The 16,095-nt window shown below is 39.7% G+C and overlaps 1 protein-coding gene across 1 annotated transcript in view; it reads right to left on the reverse strand.

Annotated features, from left to right (window-relative positions):
• Positions 1 to 97: 97 nt before the first annotated feature.
• The window catches only part of DAPP1 (dual adaptor of phosphotyrosine and 3-phosphoinositides 1), a 59,431-nt gene continuing 43,433 nt past the window's right edge, over positions 98 to 16,095 (reverse strand). Inside the window, exons 5-9 of the mRNA XM_079920639.1 lie at positions 8,521 to 8,568; positions 7,070 to 7,132; positions 5,572 to 5,657; positions 3,031 to 3,118; positions 98 to 1,707 (exon numbers count right to left, since the gene is read on the reverse strand). Coding sequence (XP_079776765.1) covers positions 1,639 to 1,707; positions 3,031 to 3,118; positions 5,572 to 5,657; positions 7,070 to 7,132; positions 8,521 to 8,568 — 354 coding nt within the window. The 3' untranslated portion in view covers positions 98 to 1,638. The remainder of the gene's footprint in view (positions 1,708 to 3,030; positions 3,119 to 5,571; positions 5,658 to 7,069; positions 7,133 to 8,520; positions 8,569 to 16,095) is intronic.

Consider the following 16,095-nt stretch of genomic DNA (forward strand, 5'->3'; position numbering starts at 1 on the left):
CGGTACGCGGGGCTCTCACTGCTGTGGCCTCTCCCGCTGCGGAGCACAGGCTCCGGACGCGCAGGCCCAGCGGCCATGGCTCACGGACCCAGCCGCTCCATGGCATGTGGGATCTTCCCGGACTGGGGCACGAACCCGTGTCCCCTGCATCGGCAGGCGGACTCTCAACCACTGCGCCACCAGGGAAGCCCAACACAATACATTTTAACTTGACATTTGCTATATTCCGTATGATACAAACATTACAAAATACATTAAAAACCTTGTTGAAACATACAAAAATTTAATGTAATTTCTGAGTCCTAGATGTTTAAATAACAGAAGAAACGTATTCAACAAGGTAGCCCTTTGGACTGCAAGAGCAGCGTCATATCATAGCTTTGCTCCACAACCTTATTTTTGGGCTCTTCCTCCACTTTTGTCTCCCTTCAAACTTCAGTCTAAAAAAGCAGTATTAATAAAGATAATAGAAGGGTTTAAAATCTATTTAGGAGCTCTGGATGCCAGTGTCTCATTCCCCATTTCAATCCCCTTGTTCTGGCTTGAAAATGCTGTGTAACAAACACAGCATTACCCTTTGCATGTGGATTTAGTGTTACTCCCTCAATAGACAAAAGAAGTTCCTCTTGAATAAGGTGTAGGGTGCTCCGTGCAGTGCAGGGTACATCTTTCTTCTCTTGGGCAAATACCTCCCTCTCACTCTGGGGAAGGGATTGTTATAACACACTCTACTTTGGAAGTTTCTTTCAGTCTGTTTGAGAAGTGTTGGATGAAGATAACTTAGTGCTTACAAGTGCTCTATTATTGTTATAATAATAATTATCGTGATAATTATTATTAAACTACAAGTTACTACTTTATCACTCTTCCTCAATTTATGTTTTCTCACTCTTTAAAGCATTTCCCCCAAAATGACTAAAAGATGCTTTTTTAAGATTGTACCTTCCATTATCCTTATCATCTTACCCAATAGCCCATAGGAGATTTAGTTCTCACAGGCTTATCATTAGAGGGGAAGAAAGGACCCGGTAGATATCTGAGCCTTTTACAAAGAGAAAATAAATACTACAAACATTTTCCATTTTAGTTTTGGAAATTGTTTTGTTTTTTGTATAAAGGGGAAAAAAAGTAAAAACAACACTGCTCCTCTGCCCCAGTCTTGGACATTTGCTATCCCAATACACTTTCTGAAAAGCCGTCTAAACCTCGGGCTACATATATAGCTGTTTCCTTCCTGGATAATAGCACAACTTGGAAGTCAGATGAGTTGACCCTGGTGCAGAGTGGGACTTTGGGTAACTAATGTCAACCAGCTTGGGGACAACAATGAGGGAAAACAAAAACCATCTCCCATCACGTGTTCTAAGATCGAGCACACCTGGTCGCAGTGGTTCATCCGTCTCCATCAGAACAAGGAGCCTTCGGTATTCTCAGGGACATGGCAGGATCTTGAAGGGCAGCAGTCTTCTGTGAGTCAGCAAATGTGGTGTCTTCTGAGAGGTCCAAATCCGCATCTGCTTTTGATTTGTTTCTACAGAAAAATCCTTAGCTTTCATCTGAAACCTGCTGTGGATCACAACATCAGGAACATTCCACCCTGCTCCTGGGTCAGGGCATCCCTCATCGAGGAAGGTCTGTCTATTTAAAGATGAATGACCGAGATCGGATTGTGCCTTCCCCTTGATCAAGCTGTTTTCGTATTTGAGACTGCAAGAAAGCACACCCACGTGTATTTATTATTGAGCAACGTTAAGATAACAAACTTTGGCTTTTAACAAACATTAAATAAGAAATGCTGACTAGTAAGAAAACCGTGCAACTACAAATTAATTATCATGTCCCCTCCTTTATTCTGGTTTTCTGTATTTTTCTCAGGAGACTATACTGTAAAGTGGTTGCTAAAACATGCACAAATTGGGAACTGGCCTAATACTTTTAGTAATCCATAAAATGCAATACTATTCAATGAATCAAAATGAAGATATAGATCTAACTTTATTGATTTGGAAAGATGTTCATGATATATTGTTAAGTGGAGTTAGCAAGTAAAGAACACTGCAGAATGATGAAATTTTGTTTCTAATATTTATTTGCAGAGGGAGAAGTCTGAAAGGATGTGCATTTGATATATTTTTACTTTAAATTTTCTATAATGATTGTGTCACTTGCATAGTTACAAAATAGAAGAAATAAAAAATGATTTGTATTTGAGCAAAAGCTTCATATGGCAGAGTATTTCCCCATTGAATATCAAATACATTGGAACTGTCTCAGAATGAGTAGTATATTGCTTTGGATCTCAAACTGAAAAGATAACGAAAAGCAAAAATCCCAGTATTTGGAAAGGAATATTCAATAAGATTGTATATATCAGCTAATTTCATTTAAACAATTAGGAATAATTGTCTGTAGTTGAAAACATGAAGGGTTTCAAGATGGTATTTATAGGAAATTTGAGAAAGCTTTAAGGACAAGTTCTTGGCTAACAACTCACTAACTTGCAAACACACAAAAAATGCATGAGACTAGTAAATTCTTATAAGCCCTTTGTCTTCCTCCTGGGAGGTACATAGAAAGCAGATAAATTAACACACCTTTGGTCCTTGACTGGCACAAAGTAACGCTTACACTGGACATTAAGCTAAGTCTCTCTGGCAAGCCTCCTTCTCTGACAAAATAAAAGGATTTTCTACTATAGAAATATGTCTGCTTTCCTCTGTCTGGCCTCTGGTCCCACATGTCCTCCTCCAGGCAAACTTGGACCAGCCCACACACTTAAAGGAAGCCTGATAGACACCAGGGTGCGAGGCTAGGCTCTGGGGCTGAGACCCCAGTGCATTTTCGTTCTTTTGCTTTTACTCCTATCTCCATCCCTTCCACATCCCAGAAGAATGAACAGACTCTTCCATAAGTCTGCAAGTAGACCTCCTGTCCGTTCTCGGGGGTTGTCTGACTCTTTCAATAGAAATATGTTTGAAATCATCAACGTGATTTCTGAGTGCTAGGTATCCAGAGACATGAATAACTCACCAACTTCCAGCGTAATATCTTGATCCACTCGTCAGCTTCTACTCCTGTCTTTGCACAGAGATAAAATGTCCTGAATGGAAATACTAAGCTGATAAGACAAAAGAAAGAGTGTAAGACACTCCAGATTGTTGGTTGAACATCTATTAGTTGAGCACTAATTAGAGTATTCCAAGGGGAAAAAGAATTGACAAAGAACCTGGGTGAGAACTTGAGGAGTTGGTATATACGGAGCTAGTCCTGCCAGCAAACACAGAAATGTTGAGGCTGCAGATTCATATTAGTATTACAGGCCAGATTTGTATTTTCTAATGAGAGCCCAAAGAAAAAAAAAGGTCCAGGTCACCCCCAGATCACTTTATTGTTCATGTCTTAGACTGAATACACATATGTGTTTATTCAGCTGATCTGTTAAGTGACTCAGAACTTGTGCTATGATTCAAAGAACAAGCAAGACAGATAAGAGAGTTTATTGAAGGAGCTCATTTGTGTTAGCTGACTTCAGCGAGGATGACACTGCCCTCTGTGGATGAAGACAGTTTTAACTTTTCAGGGCAGGAAAAAGAGACAATAAATCTCTTCAACTATTTATTTTGCCCACTTCTGGCCATGAGTTAATCTTTGCTGAAGGGAAGACAAACTTGCCTACTGGCATGAAAGACTGTTCTAGGAATAGAGTTAACTCCTCCTTTGTCTCTTTGGCTATAGAGTCAAAATCGTCAGACTTATATCTCACCCACACCTCCTGTCCTTACAGTTGAGATGCCAAACACTAAAAATCTTTTTGTCCTTTTTGTGAAAAAGGAAAAAAAAAAAGCCTTGGACTTCCCTGGTGGCGCAGTGGTTAAGAATCCGCCTGCCAATGCAGGGGACACCGGTTTGATCCTTGGTAGGGGAAGATCCCACATGCCGCGGAGCAACTAAGCCCATGCATCACAACTACTGAGCCTGCACTCTAGAGCCCGTGAGCCATAACTACTGAGCCTGTGAGCCACAACTACTGAGCCTACGTGCCACAGCTACTGAAGCCCGAGCACCTAGAGCCTGTGCCCCGCAAGAGAAGCCACCGCAGTGAGAAGCCCGCGCACCGCAACGAAGAGCAGCCTCTGCTCGACGCAACTAGAGAACAGCCCGCGCGCAGCAACAAAGACCCAATGCAGCCAAAAATAAAAAATTAATTTAAAAAAAAAAGCCTTAAAGTGAAATCAGAAGGGTTTCTATATCCTAAAACCAAAGCAGCACATCTGGTTATACCAGTAATTAATGTTGAATAGACAAGAGGTAAGTCCCTGTGTATAAAAGGTAAACCCTGATGTGAGGTCCGGTTGGGCAGTGAGTAGAGAGAGAGGGAGCTGGGGGGAAGGTGTGATATTGTGTACAGAACCAGTTGTTGGAATTGTCATTGTTTTGTCCTCCCTGAAAGAGACATGATCAATTGCCTGTTAATACAGATAATTTTTCCTCTCTTCTTGCTAACAGAACCCCAGGTGATAAATTATAGTCGGAGCCACTTATGATCGTACTATACTGTTTTCTAGCTTCCTCTGCTGCTAGTGATGGCCATGGGACTCAGTCTTGGCCAATGAGATGAGGAACAATCCGATAGAAGAGTTTCTGGGAAAATGTCTGCTTTCCTGATACAAAGGGCAGACCTGGCTAATACCATCCCAGCATCTTTCTTTATGGCTTACATGAAAATGTGAGGCCTACAGTTAGAGTAGCTCTCTTGGACCCTGAAGCAGTAAGCATGAGGAAAAGACCAAGACAATTATAGAGACATTGGACCTGACCTTGTCAAGGTAGCTGCCTATCTCCCAATTGCTTGTTATATGAGAAATATAACCCCTGTTAATTCATATGGTACCTTTATGTGAATTTTAAAAAGATTTCCATTATTGGTTGATACTATACAATCATTAATAGTAGTTAATGTTAATTTTCTTAGGTGTGACAACGGTATTGTAGTTCTATAGGTGGTTTTTTTTTCTTAGGAGATGCAAATTTAAGTATTCAGGGATAAAGTGCCATGATGTCTGCAACGTACCTTCAACTAGTTCAGGGTGAGAAATAAGACACTCTTTTCTCAAGATACTTTACTTCTCCCAGTTAGAAAATTGTCATGATATACTGATTGTGACAGAACAAAACACTTTTGTGCCGTCTGCCAGAATTGTCATCATTATACAAATCACTCATTGTTGGAGTCAACAAGGTTGTAATTGAAATTGAATAAAACACCTCAAAGGAATAAAAGCTGTCTAAGATGTGAATGGCATCCTACTTGTGCAGTGCATCATACTTGTGCAGTGTACAACCTAAACAATTATACCCAGGAGATTTTCCTACTTGTTTAAGTCACTTTAAATGAGGTATTATGTCACACTCGGCTGAAAGCACTTCTGACATACATGCCCTGTGTGACGGTTAAACCCACTTGCCTCAGATCAGAACGTTTGTACACATTAAGACATACAATTTTTTATTCTTCTGCTAAACTGTCTGGCAAGAAGATTTTAAAAACATTTACTTTATAAAACAACTTACCAAAAACAGTTCACCCTTTCCTGTGAATAATCAAATTGTACAGCCGAACATTCTGTTAAATCTAGGCTCCGAATTGGTTCTGGTGACTTAAAAAAATAAAAGGGCAAACTGTGTCATCATAAGAACACACATACAAATCTGTACATCACTTGTTCCCCTAACAGGTCTCCACTATGAGCGACTGTCAACTTTCCTTCCACTACGGGGACTGATTATAGAAAACCTTCCTAAGGGAAGTCACATGCTCATCTGGGGATTGGCTTTTCATGAAACTGGACATTAGGAAGAGATTTTCTTTGTCAATTTAAATTTGGTGGAGATGGATTTTTAACACGTGGAAGGGAGTCATATTTGTCTCCCATGTTTTTAAACATCCACTTACTCAGAAATTTTGTGTAGGAGAGATAAGAGATGAAATAATTTTAAATTTGTTTAATGAAATCGGCATGAGAAATGGACATATTTTTAATAAAGGGGGACACTGCTGCAAGAGACAGTCAATACTGTGGCAAGAGAACAATTCCATTGCCTTAGACGGAGGGAATGATGTCCTCAGGGAGCTAGAGGTTAGCCAGCCTGAGAGAGCCGTGTCTGGGATACACATCTCGTCTTTGCAAAAGAACACTGCTCATATCAGGAATCAAGAATTCACATCTCCAATCGTTTATAGGATGTTTCAGGTGCTCATAAAATTTCAGGGATTTTGAAGGCAGACATTTCATCTACAGGGCTCTTTTTTTTTTTAACATCTTTATTGGAGTATAATTGCTTTACAGTGTTGTGTTATTTTCTGCTGTATAACAAAGTGAATCAGCTATACATATACATTTATCCCCATTTCTCCTCCCTCTTGCGTCTCCCTCCCACCCTCCCTATCCCAGCTCTCTAGGTTGACACAAAGCACCGAGCTGATCTACCTGTGCTATGCGGCTGCTTCCCACTAGCTATCTATTTTACATTTGGTAGTGTATATATAAGTCCATGCCACTCTCTCACTTCGTCCCAGCTTACCCTTCCCCCTCCCCATGTCCTCAAGTCCATTCTCTACATCTGCCTCTTTATTCCTGTCCTGCCCCTAGGTTCTTCAGAACCACTTTTTTCTTTTTACATTCCATAGCATGTGTTTTTCTCTCTCTGACTTACTTCACTCTGTATGACAGACTCTAGGTCCATCCACCTCACTACAAATAACTGAATTTCATTTCTTTCTATGGCTGAGTAATATTCCATTGTATATATGTGCCACATCTTTATCCATTCATCTGTCGATGGACACTTAGGTTGCTTCCATGTCCTGGCTATTGTAAATAGAGCTGCAATGAACATTGTGGTACATGACTCTTTTTGAATTATGGTTTTCTCAGGGTATATGCCCAGCAGTGGGATTGCTGGGTCGTATGGTAATTCTATCTGTAGTTTTTTAAGGAACCTCTGTAGTGTTCTCCATAGTGGTACAGGGTTCATTTTTAAAGGGAAAATATATGACCATGTTTCTTACCATCTGGTCTTTGAAGTATTTCAGTTCATTTCTGTGCAAAGTGAACCACCTCGTTTTCCAGGTCTGAAAAAAAAAAATTAAAACATGTAGGTTTTGAATACAGGACCACAATATTTGAACTAGATAATTTCCTTTTGTTGTAAAAATACCTAAAAGATTAGATACAATAAGATATTCTTGTGGTGTTGTTTCTGAGGGAAAAACTTTCAAAATAAAACTTAAAATTTTAAAGTTTCAAATATTAAAATGATTCCATGCATTAAGCTCACAACGAAGGCAAAGATACCAACATTTTTAAACAAGTGAAAAGAAATAACCTATCATAAACATTCAAGGTGACTTATAACAAACTGCTGAAATTTCCATCTTAATAAGACTTAATAATCCTAATAAAACTCCATAATAAAAACAGATATCATTGTTCAGCACCTACTGAGGCTACACACTGTCCTTGGAGGTTTATATACATTATAGCCAATCCCCAAACATTGCCAAGTATCGGGTTGGCCGAAAAGTTCGTTCGGGGTTTTCTACTAGCCTATGGAAAAGCCCGAACGAACTTTTTGGCCAACCCAATATTATTATTCTTGTTTTACAAATAAGCAGATTGAGGTTTAGGAAGCTCAACCACATGCTATTCTAAACCTTGCCTAAGAGCTCCATGACCTTGGTGGAAAAACAGCAGTTACCCACTGCCTCTTTCTTATGTACTAACAGAACACTAATGATGTTGGGTGGCAATGTTCCCGGTTAAAAGAAGTAACTGGATTTAAACATAATGCTGTGAACATGAATACTTCCTCTCCTTAGGGAGCATCCAGTCCAGTAGGGACACAAATAACTAAATACTTAGGTTAAATTCAAGCAGGCCAGTATCCTTGAGAGGTTAAGTGTCCTGACTCTTAAAATGGGAAAGAACAGACACATTCCATGAAGGTCTTCTTGGCATGTGAAAATGGAATAGAGTAACTTTAAAGGTATAATCACATAAATAGAGGATACCCTCCCAACTAGTAAAGTCCTAAATTTTGTTTTCTTTGGGATTTTATAATATAGTTACATTCATGTTGGTGACGGGTCTTTTGGGGCCTACTGTTAGGTAAACATTTCATCCAATTTTGACTTCTTTTTTGTTAAAAAATCTTAAAAGGCCAAGATATGTGCTAGAGTTAACTTGCTACATTCATCCTCAATCATTGCATCAAAAGGATTATATGTTTTCTTGGGTATTAAATGTAGGCTATTCTCATACATTCGGCTTTGCCAAAGAATAGTCAAGTCATTTTCCAGAATTTTGACTAATATTGGCCATAAAGATGAACTCTGGAAACAGGTAAATACTATAACTGGGTCAAAATAAGTAGGTTCTGCTTTTTAAAAAGTCAAAATGAGGGTTGAGCCCCCATGACGTGCTCTCTTTCTTTGTGGCTGGCAGCAACGTGCTTCCTTACCTTGACGAGCCCCCCCTGTTTGGTGAGGTAACCTTCTTTGGTGCCCAGCTGAAAAAAGAACGAAACAAGTGAAGCCCAGAGCTATCACAACTTTATTTTTGTTTTTCTATTTCTGTCCTATTTTAAAATGAAACACAAGTTTGCCTTTGATCTTTAAGTAATTGCCTCTCAGTTTTCATCTAGGCACTTGAAAATCCTCCCTGTGTTGTGAGAGACTGTTTTCAGACCAGATCATCTGGTGTGATTCTGTAGCAACAGGCAACAATGGACAGATTCTCCTCTAACACGAGTTCGCAGTTTGCAAACAATCAGCCACATCATACCACTCATAAAAGTCGGCATTGGGCAAAGTGTGTGTGTGCATCCCAGCTGCTTGCATTGTTGGTGGGGTGTTATGCCCATAAATATGTCCACACACACTGACATGGGGTCAGTATCTGGGAAACTCTGGATTAAGAAGGATTTTAATCCTTCAAAGAAGGATTTCTGTACTTCCCGGAGTCTGTTTTATGCTAATGTGCTTCATGAATTGTAAAGAAGGAACATTAGAAATAGCATTTTCAACATTTATTTTATCATGTAATTCTCCTTTAAACCCTCTTTTATTTTTTTGCAGACAGCCTCTTGAGACCTATAGTCCATGGAACAGATTTTCATGAGTGCAGACTTATTTACACGGGATTCATCCAAAAGGGATTTGAAGTGAGAATGAGTCATTCCTTTTAACTCACTCATCATTAATTCCAGAGTAACAACATTACACACTTAGCTGGCACCTACAAAATGTAAGGAATGGTGGGGAACTGTGTGAATAGAAATTTGCATAAAACCAGGACCCTCAGATGAAAAATATTCTAAGTTCATAAATTTCCAAAGAAATTAAATTCCTGGTAAGATGTTATGTTCTAATATAATGTCATAATATATCTTATATTAGTAAGAAAAAAATGAATAAAAACTGGGAAATGACTTGTTGATGTCAATGTTTTTTTCCTGGGAGTTTCCCTGAGGGGAATTCTCCCTACCAAATAAAAAAAGGAGCAACAAAGAGAGTGAAAACTAGAAATAATATATGACCACTTCCTCTACAGTTCTATGGCATTTAAGTAAGGATGAACTTCCCAGGCGTTCATTTAAATAATGCTAAATAACATTGGAGAATTTGATATCAAATAATCAGCTTGATTTATTTTGACACTAAACAAAATTGAACTGACTGAATTGAGTTTGGGTATTATATTATGGAAATAGAAAAAAGTTAACATTTTGGATTATTGAGTCTGCAGAGGCAAAATAATTAAGGGTAAATTGTTTCATAGAAGAGTCTGATAGAATTATTTACTAAAATCTTACTAAGGGATATGCTATTCACTCCATCTTACCTCCATCCAAACAATATATTATAAGTCTAGTATCTTTCTAAGGTTTTGATAGATAAATAGAAGTTTGCAGAGAAAGAAGCTGAGAATACCAACTTTATTCATGGCCTCAGGAGGTAAGAAAGGAAACAACTATACAGCAGATTTATGTTTTTAAAAATATATGATCTGTAATAAGAAAGATGTTTATAATAGCCCCAAATTGGAAACAACCTAAATATTTTAAAAATAAAGCATTAGCCTGCCTACCCTTCTTTCTACCTGCCTCCCTACCTGCCTTAAATTTAGTCCAAAACCATCAGGTGGGATGAAGCAAGGCAGGCATTAGTGTGAGTGTGTGCAGGGCACTGGTGCACCTTAGCACAGGGTGGAGTCAAATCAGGGAACAGAGGGCATCTGTGGGGACAATGGTGGGGGTGGCAGGTCAGTGCCAGGTGTTGAAGCCTGGCAGGGTGAGGAGGGCTTCCACCCCAGATGCGTGGAGGTGCCGGCCAGGGCACAGTTTCAGAGCCAAGTCAGGCTATGTGGGCATCTGCGGTAGGGGAGGGAGTGAAAGTAGACAGGCAGCGGGGTTCCTGCCTGGCTGCAATTGGAGACTGATTACATTTGACTGATCAACAAATAAGTGAATGTATTGAACATAATGGAATCCATGTTCCTCACTGTGGGGAAAGAGACTTACAACTATGAAAAGTGAAGAAATTAAAATAAGCCTTGTGGGGCTTCCCTGGTGGCGCAGTGGAACTAGAGTAGGATTGGAGGTATGGGTGCAAACCCATGGTTAGATGCTAGATAGATAGATAAATAGATAGATAGATAGAAATTTAGATAGATAGAACTAGAAAGAAATACAGACAGCAATATAGGTAAGTGTACATATGTATAGACATACATATTTTCCCTAGCTCTGTTCGCAGAGTGGGCTGGGAGAGTGACATTCTGCTAATAATGCAATTGTAGCAACCAGATCTGGATTTCTAAAGTACTACTCTCCAGGAATAGCTAATTGTAGAGCTGGATACAAGAAAAGTACAAGATAAGCCTGGAACACTTTGCTGTACCAGAAATTAAGAAAATTCTCAAAGAATTATGAGGTTGTATGGATACAAAAAGTCATGTGGAAATAGCTCTTACTGGCCAAAACTGGGGAAATTTGAGGGATGAAAATAAATAATAACAGTCATGATTAGAACCCATAATATAAAAACAATTGGATAAATTCAAAGAATAAAAAGCTTTTCTTTTCAGTAGAATGACAATCAATAAATGTAAAAGAAATAAGACAACCACAGAATCACCCCTTGGCAACAATCACAGTAATAATTAAAGCAGCCAAGAAACATCAATGGATGATAAAATTGGTGGATGCAAGTTTAATGAGGAACAGGATACCTACTTAGTCTCAAATAATCTCCCCCCAAAATATTCATTAATGACAAAGGGAATAAGGTGACTTCAGAGTGAAGAAACCTGGCAGACACCGATTAATCAAGTCATCAAACACACTGGAATAAGACAAATTGAAATCGTGTTCCACTTGACAGGATGCAGTGAGACATGCAGAGCATCACTTTTGTGGTATTTCTACCAAAAAATGCAAAACCCGAATCTAATCACAAGGTTACAGCTGATAAGTTAAAGTTGGGGAACAGTTCTCAAAAGAATTAGCCTTTAGTATTCAGAAGTGTCAAAGTCACAATATCAAGGAAAAACTGAGGAAGCGTTCCAGAGTGAAGAATACTCAAGAGGCAGGACAAATAAAAGCAACTTGTGATCTTGGATTGGATCCTTTTGCTCTAAAGGGCCTTACTGGGAAAACTGGTGACGCCTAAATGAGATCTGTGGATGGGACCATGGTGCTGTATCAATGTGAGTTTCCTCATTTGAATGGCTCCGTGTGGTCATGAGGCAAATGTCCTTGCATGTAGGGAATACACACTGAAGTACTGGGGTGATGGCATCATGCAGGCAATTTACTTTCTTTGTATTGTTCTTTCAATTTTTCTATAACTTTGCAGTTATTGAAAATAAAAAAATAGCATGTAAAATATAATAGAGAATTAACAAAATAAATTATGATATATCCAAATAATGAAATGTTAAGGAATTTGTTTTAATTATGTTTTAGAAGACTATGTAGTGACGTGGAAGATGTTCACAATATATAATTAATTAAACAAGCATATTATAACTCTACAGTGCAGAGTGGGGGAAGACGCCATAATGAAACTGGTTAGTCAATGTTGTCTTAATATTGTTGACAATTCTGTAAAGTTCCTTTTTATGAATATTTCTATTTAAGCCATTTCACCTTTGTTTTGAAATCCTTCCCATTTAAGGAGAAAATGTGACACTTGCTGAAAAGCTTGTAAGAAAACCTCTCTTCTGCCACCCCCTTTTTTTCCTTTTAAACCTTCTTTAAATGACAAATCTTCTAGGTTATTAAGGTTGTGAGTTTTTATTTTTGTTTGTTTTTAATGAGCATTTGTCTTTTAGAATAGGATTGGGTGATAATGTTTAAATGGACAAAACCAAACATGACTTTGTGCAGTTAACAAAATATATATATTTATTCAAGAAAAAGACTAGGATAGACACCAAAACTGTGAGAAGAGCTTCAAAGACAGAATACTGGAAAGGCCAGCATGCAAGGGAGGTGTCTAAGAAGAGGAACTGTAAAATGTGCTGAAAAGATAACATAATAAAGACAGAAAGAGGTTGCAGGAGCAAAGGAAACAGAATTTTTAGAGGAAGAGAGTTCTTAAAAATGTCAAATACCACAAAAGGGAAGCTAAGGAAGCTAATGAGCTAACGTTTGAGATAGGCTCTGGTCTATGTCAAGCACTTGACGTATATTACCTCCCGTAAACTCTACTAACAAAACTAACTGGTGGTTTGCAGTCCCCAGGTCCAAAACTACACCTCTTTCCCATCCCCCATTCCTCCACAATCTCACCCATCTCAGTAAACAGCAGTATTTACTCCGTTGCTCTTTCCTTCGCACACTACATTCAATCCATCAGTAAGTCTTGTTTCTTCTACATTTGAAACACATCGTGAAGCTGACCAGTTCTTATGGCTTCCTCCTGTTCTAACTACTATTCTTATTCCCCTCTCTGGTTTCAACTACCACAGTCTCTCACCGGGACGGTTGTCACAGCCTCCTAACTGGTCTCCTTGCCTCCAACTTTTCCCCGACTCCATTTTCAACTTAGTAGTGAAAATTATCTTTTTAAAAAATTTAAAACTTAAACAAATTTTGTAACTCAAACTCCCATGATTTATTTTATCAACGCTTAGAAAAAAAATTAATTCTCTACTTTATCCTACAAGGCCTTTCGTGTTGTGTAAGGAAAGGACAATTAGCATTTTGGGTAATTCTTCATCATGTGTTGTGGGATATTTAGCCTCCATGACCCCTGCCCGTTGTTGGACAATTCTCCAGGGGTCTCTTTTGTTTCTCCATGTCTTACGAGCAAGGCACCGATAGCCCTTTTTCCCACACCAATTTTTAAAGCATATTTGTATAGCAGACAGCCTGAAAAGGTAGAAATAGCGCTCCCTTCAGAGGAAAAGACAGACATGCAGAAGCCTTTTGTGTCTTTCAACACCTGTGAAACTGTGGCAGGCGAACTTGTTAGCTGGCAAGAAGGGTAAAGTCCCAGACCCTTCACAGCTCCAGACACCCACTAATGTTGGCAGTGCTCCAGAGCATTGTGACAACTGTAATGCTCATAAATTTCCAAACACTCAGCTGGGTGGCACTGCGCTTTGAGAACTCCATTGGCTACATGATCTGACTCTCATCACCCCAATAATCTCATCTCCTACCACTTTCCCTCTAGCTCACTCCATGCCAGTTGCTAGATCTTCTTACTAGTCTTTAAACGGCCTCAATTTAGTTCCCACCTCGAGGCTTTTGTCCTGATCTCTGCCTGCAACGCTCTTCTACATCCTGACCTGAGTCATTCCTTCCCTTCTGTGAAGCCTCTGCTCTAATGTCACCTCCTCCTAGAGGCCTCCCTTGCTTCCCTCTCCTACCCTTATCCTACTTTTTCTTTTTATGACCTATTAGTATCTGGGTTTATAATATTCTGTTGATGATTGTCTGTGTTCCCCCTACTACAGTGTGAGCTCAGTGAGGGCAGAACCTTTACCTAATTTATTCCCAACTCTCCAGTGCTTAAAACAGTCCTGGGTGCACTGTAGGCACTTTTAAAAAAGTTTGTTAAATAAATGAATCAGTTAAATTTCATCCTATCTCAGAAGCCCGATCCTACGTTGTGTATAAAATATATAAATTGTAATTTCCCCAAATGTGGTTGCCAAAGGATGGTAAACAGTTTTGCAGAAACATCTACATTTCTGGGCAATAAGACACCTAGTTTCATTTTCACTTCAAGCAAGTTCTTTTTCCTGTAAATAGCACTTAATCCTCTTCCCCCACTGCCAGAGCTTGTGCAAGAACCCCATCCCCAAAGGAGAAGGCAGATGTCTAGAAGCCCTCAGAGCTCTCAGGTTGGGGTGGAGGGGCAGTATCATAGGTGCATGGGAGTAATCAATCAAGGCTGTGAACTCTTGTGCTCAGCAAGGGACAAGAGCTTCTAATCAGACTAGAACTGGTTCCCCAGCAGGCTGGTCCAGTTATCAATCATTCCTTAGTGAGGAATAGTGTGACTGCAAAATCCACTAGAAAACCTTTAGCGTTTGCTGTCTATATCAATACACAATAAATGCATGGACCTCTCATTATACAGTGTGAGTGCAGACATTTTCAACTATCCACTCATCACTGTTTTAAAAACTCCATTATACAGAACCTTTTGTGTATATTCATATTTGAAGGTGAATCCATCTGATACCTGGAGCGAGCAAAGAAGGTAAGCAATAAGGCTTGCAGAATTTGATCTCAAGAGGGCTGTATCTACCTAAGTATGCTGTGTTTCATGCTTACACCAGCTCCACAAATTAGGTCTTATCTGCATTTTACTGTTGAAAAATGATGCACGTAGTAGGGTATGGTTCGATTGACCTTGAGTGGAGATCTTTAGGGGAAGGTAACAGATGAGAATGTAAACTTTAACTGAGAGTACAAATGAAAACGCTGTTAAAGTGCTCGGGGGTGGGGTAAGGATCGTAAAGAGGAAGGTTAGGAAGAGTCCCGTCAACGGGAAAACAAAGAATTGGTTAGAGGGTAGATCTTAATGTGTTCTTTGGTCTGTTTTGACGTGAGACTATTTGTTGTCTTGCTTTCCTAAATTTCTCTAGTTCTGAGGTCTTATACTTGCCCTTCTAACTCTAAAAAAGCTAAAACATCTTTCTCAACCAATTTCCAGAATTTTTATTTTTGAGTAGATGTAGCATAGTAACAATGTAATATGTCGGGAACCTGGCTAGGCTATAAAGCTATGAAGACAGGCAATGATTTCTGTCCCGCGAAGTGTCAGGCTCCTGGAGAGGGCAGACAGCGTGCAGGTAGTCAGCCCCTAGTATGATGATTCCAGGATAAAGGTGAGCCCAGGGTGCACAGAGGAGGGGCATTTTAGAGGAAGCTAAGAGGGATCCAAGAAGGCTTCCTGGAAGAGGCTGATCCCGGATGCAAGTCTGTAAGGATGAGGGGACAGTAGCAGTGTTGGCAGCATTTCTGATGCAGGGAGGGGAAGAGGAGAACAGTTGTGGAGAGAGGTGGGGTCCATAGCGTGAGTGTAGGAGGAGCATGAGGTCAGGCCAGAGGGGTGAGCAGGTTCCAGGCGGATGAAGACAGTGGGCACCACCGAAGGATGTTAAGCAGGGAGGTCACATGGTAAACCTACTTCTTAGGAGAGATGCCTCTGCTGGCGGGGTTGAGAAAGTACCGCAAAGACAAAAAGGTCACGTGTGTTTTAACATAATTTGTAACTGAACATCTTCAAGCATCATGGTTGCTGTCTAGAACTAGGTCTTGAGATTTCATTTGGCTGTTGTCCCCTTTATCATCGGCACACATGCAGATGTCTTATGCCAAAGCATGTAGCCAACGAGGAAGAGGGAAAGAATAGGGGAGCGCTGCGCATGATGAAGGGAAAAGGGTGCTGGAGAAGAATCTTTGCAGGGTCACAGCTCCCAGAACAAACGTAAACGGACTGAGGAGAACAATGAAAGTCCCAGATACACTGAAACTGAACAGTGGCTCACACGTTGCAAAGAAATGCAAGTG

The sequence above is a fragment of the Stenella coeruleoalba genome (assembly GCF_951394435.1).
Source record: "Stenella coeruleoalba genome assembly, chromosome: 4".
NCBI classification, from domain to species: domain Eukaryota; kingdom Metazoa; phylum Chordata; class Mammalia; order Artiodactyla; family Delphinidae; genus Stenella; species Stenella coeruleoalba.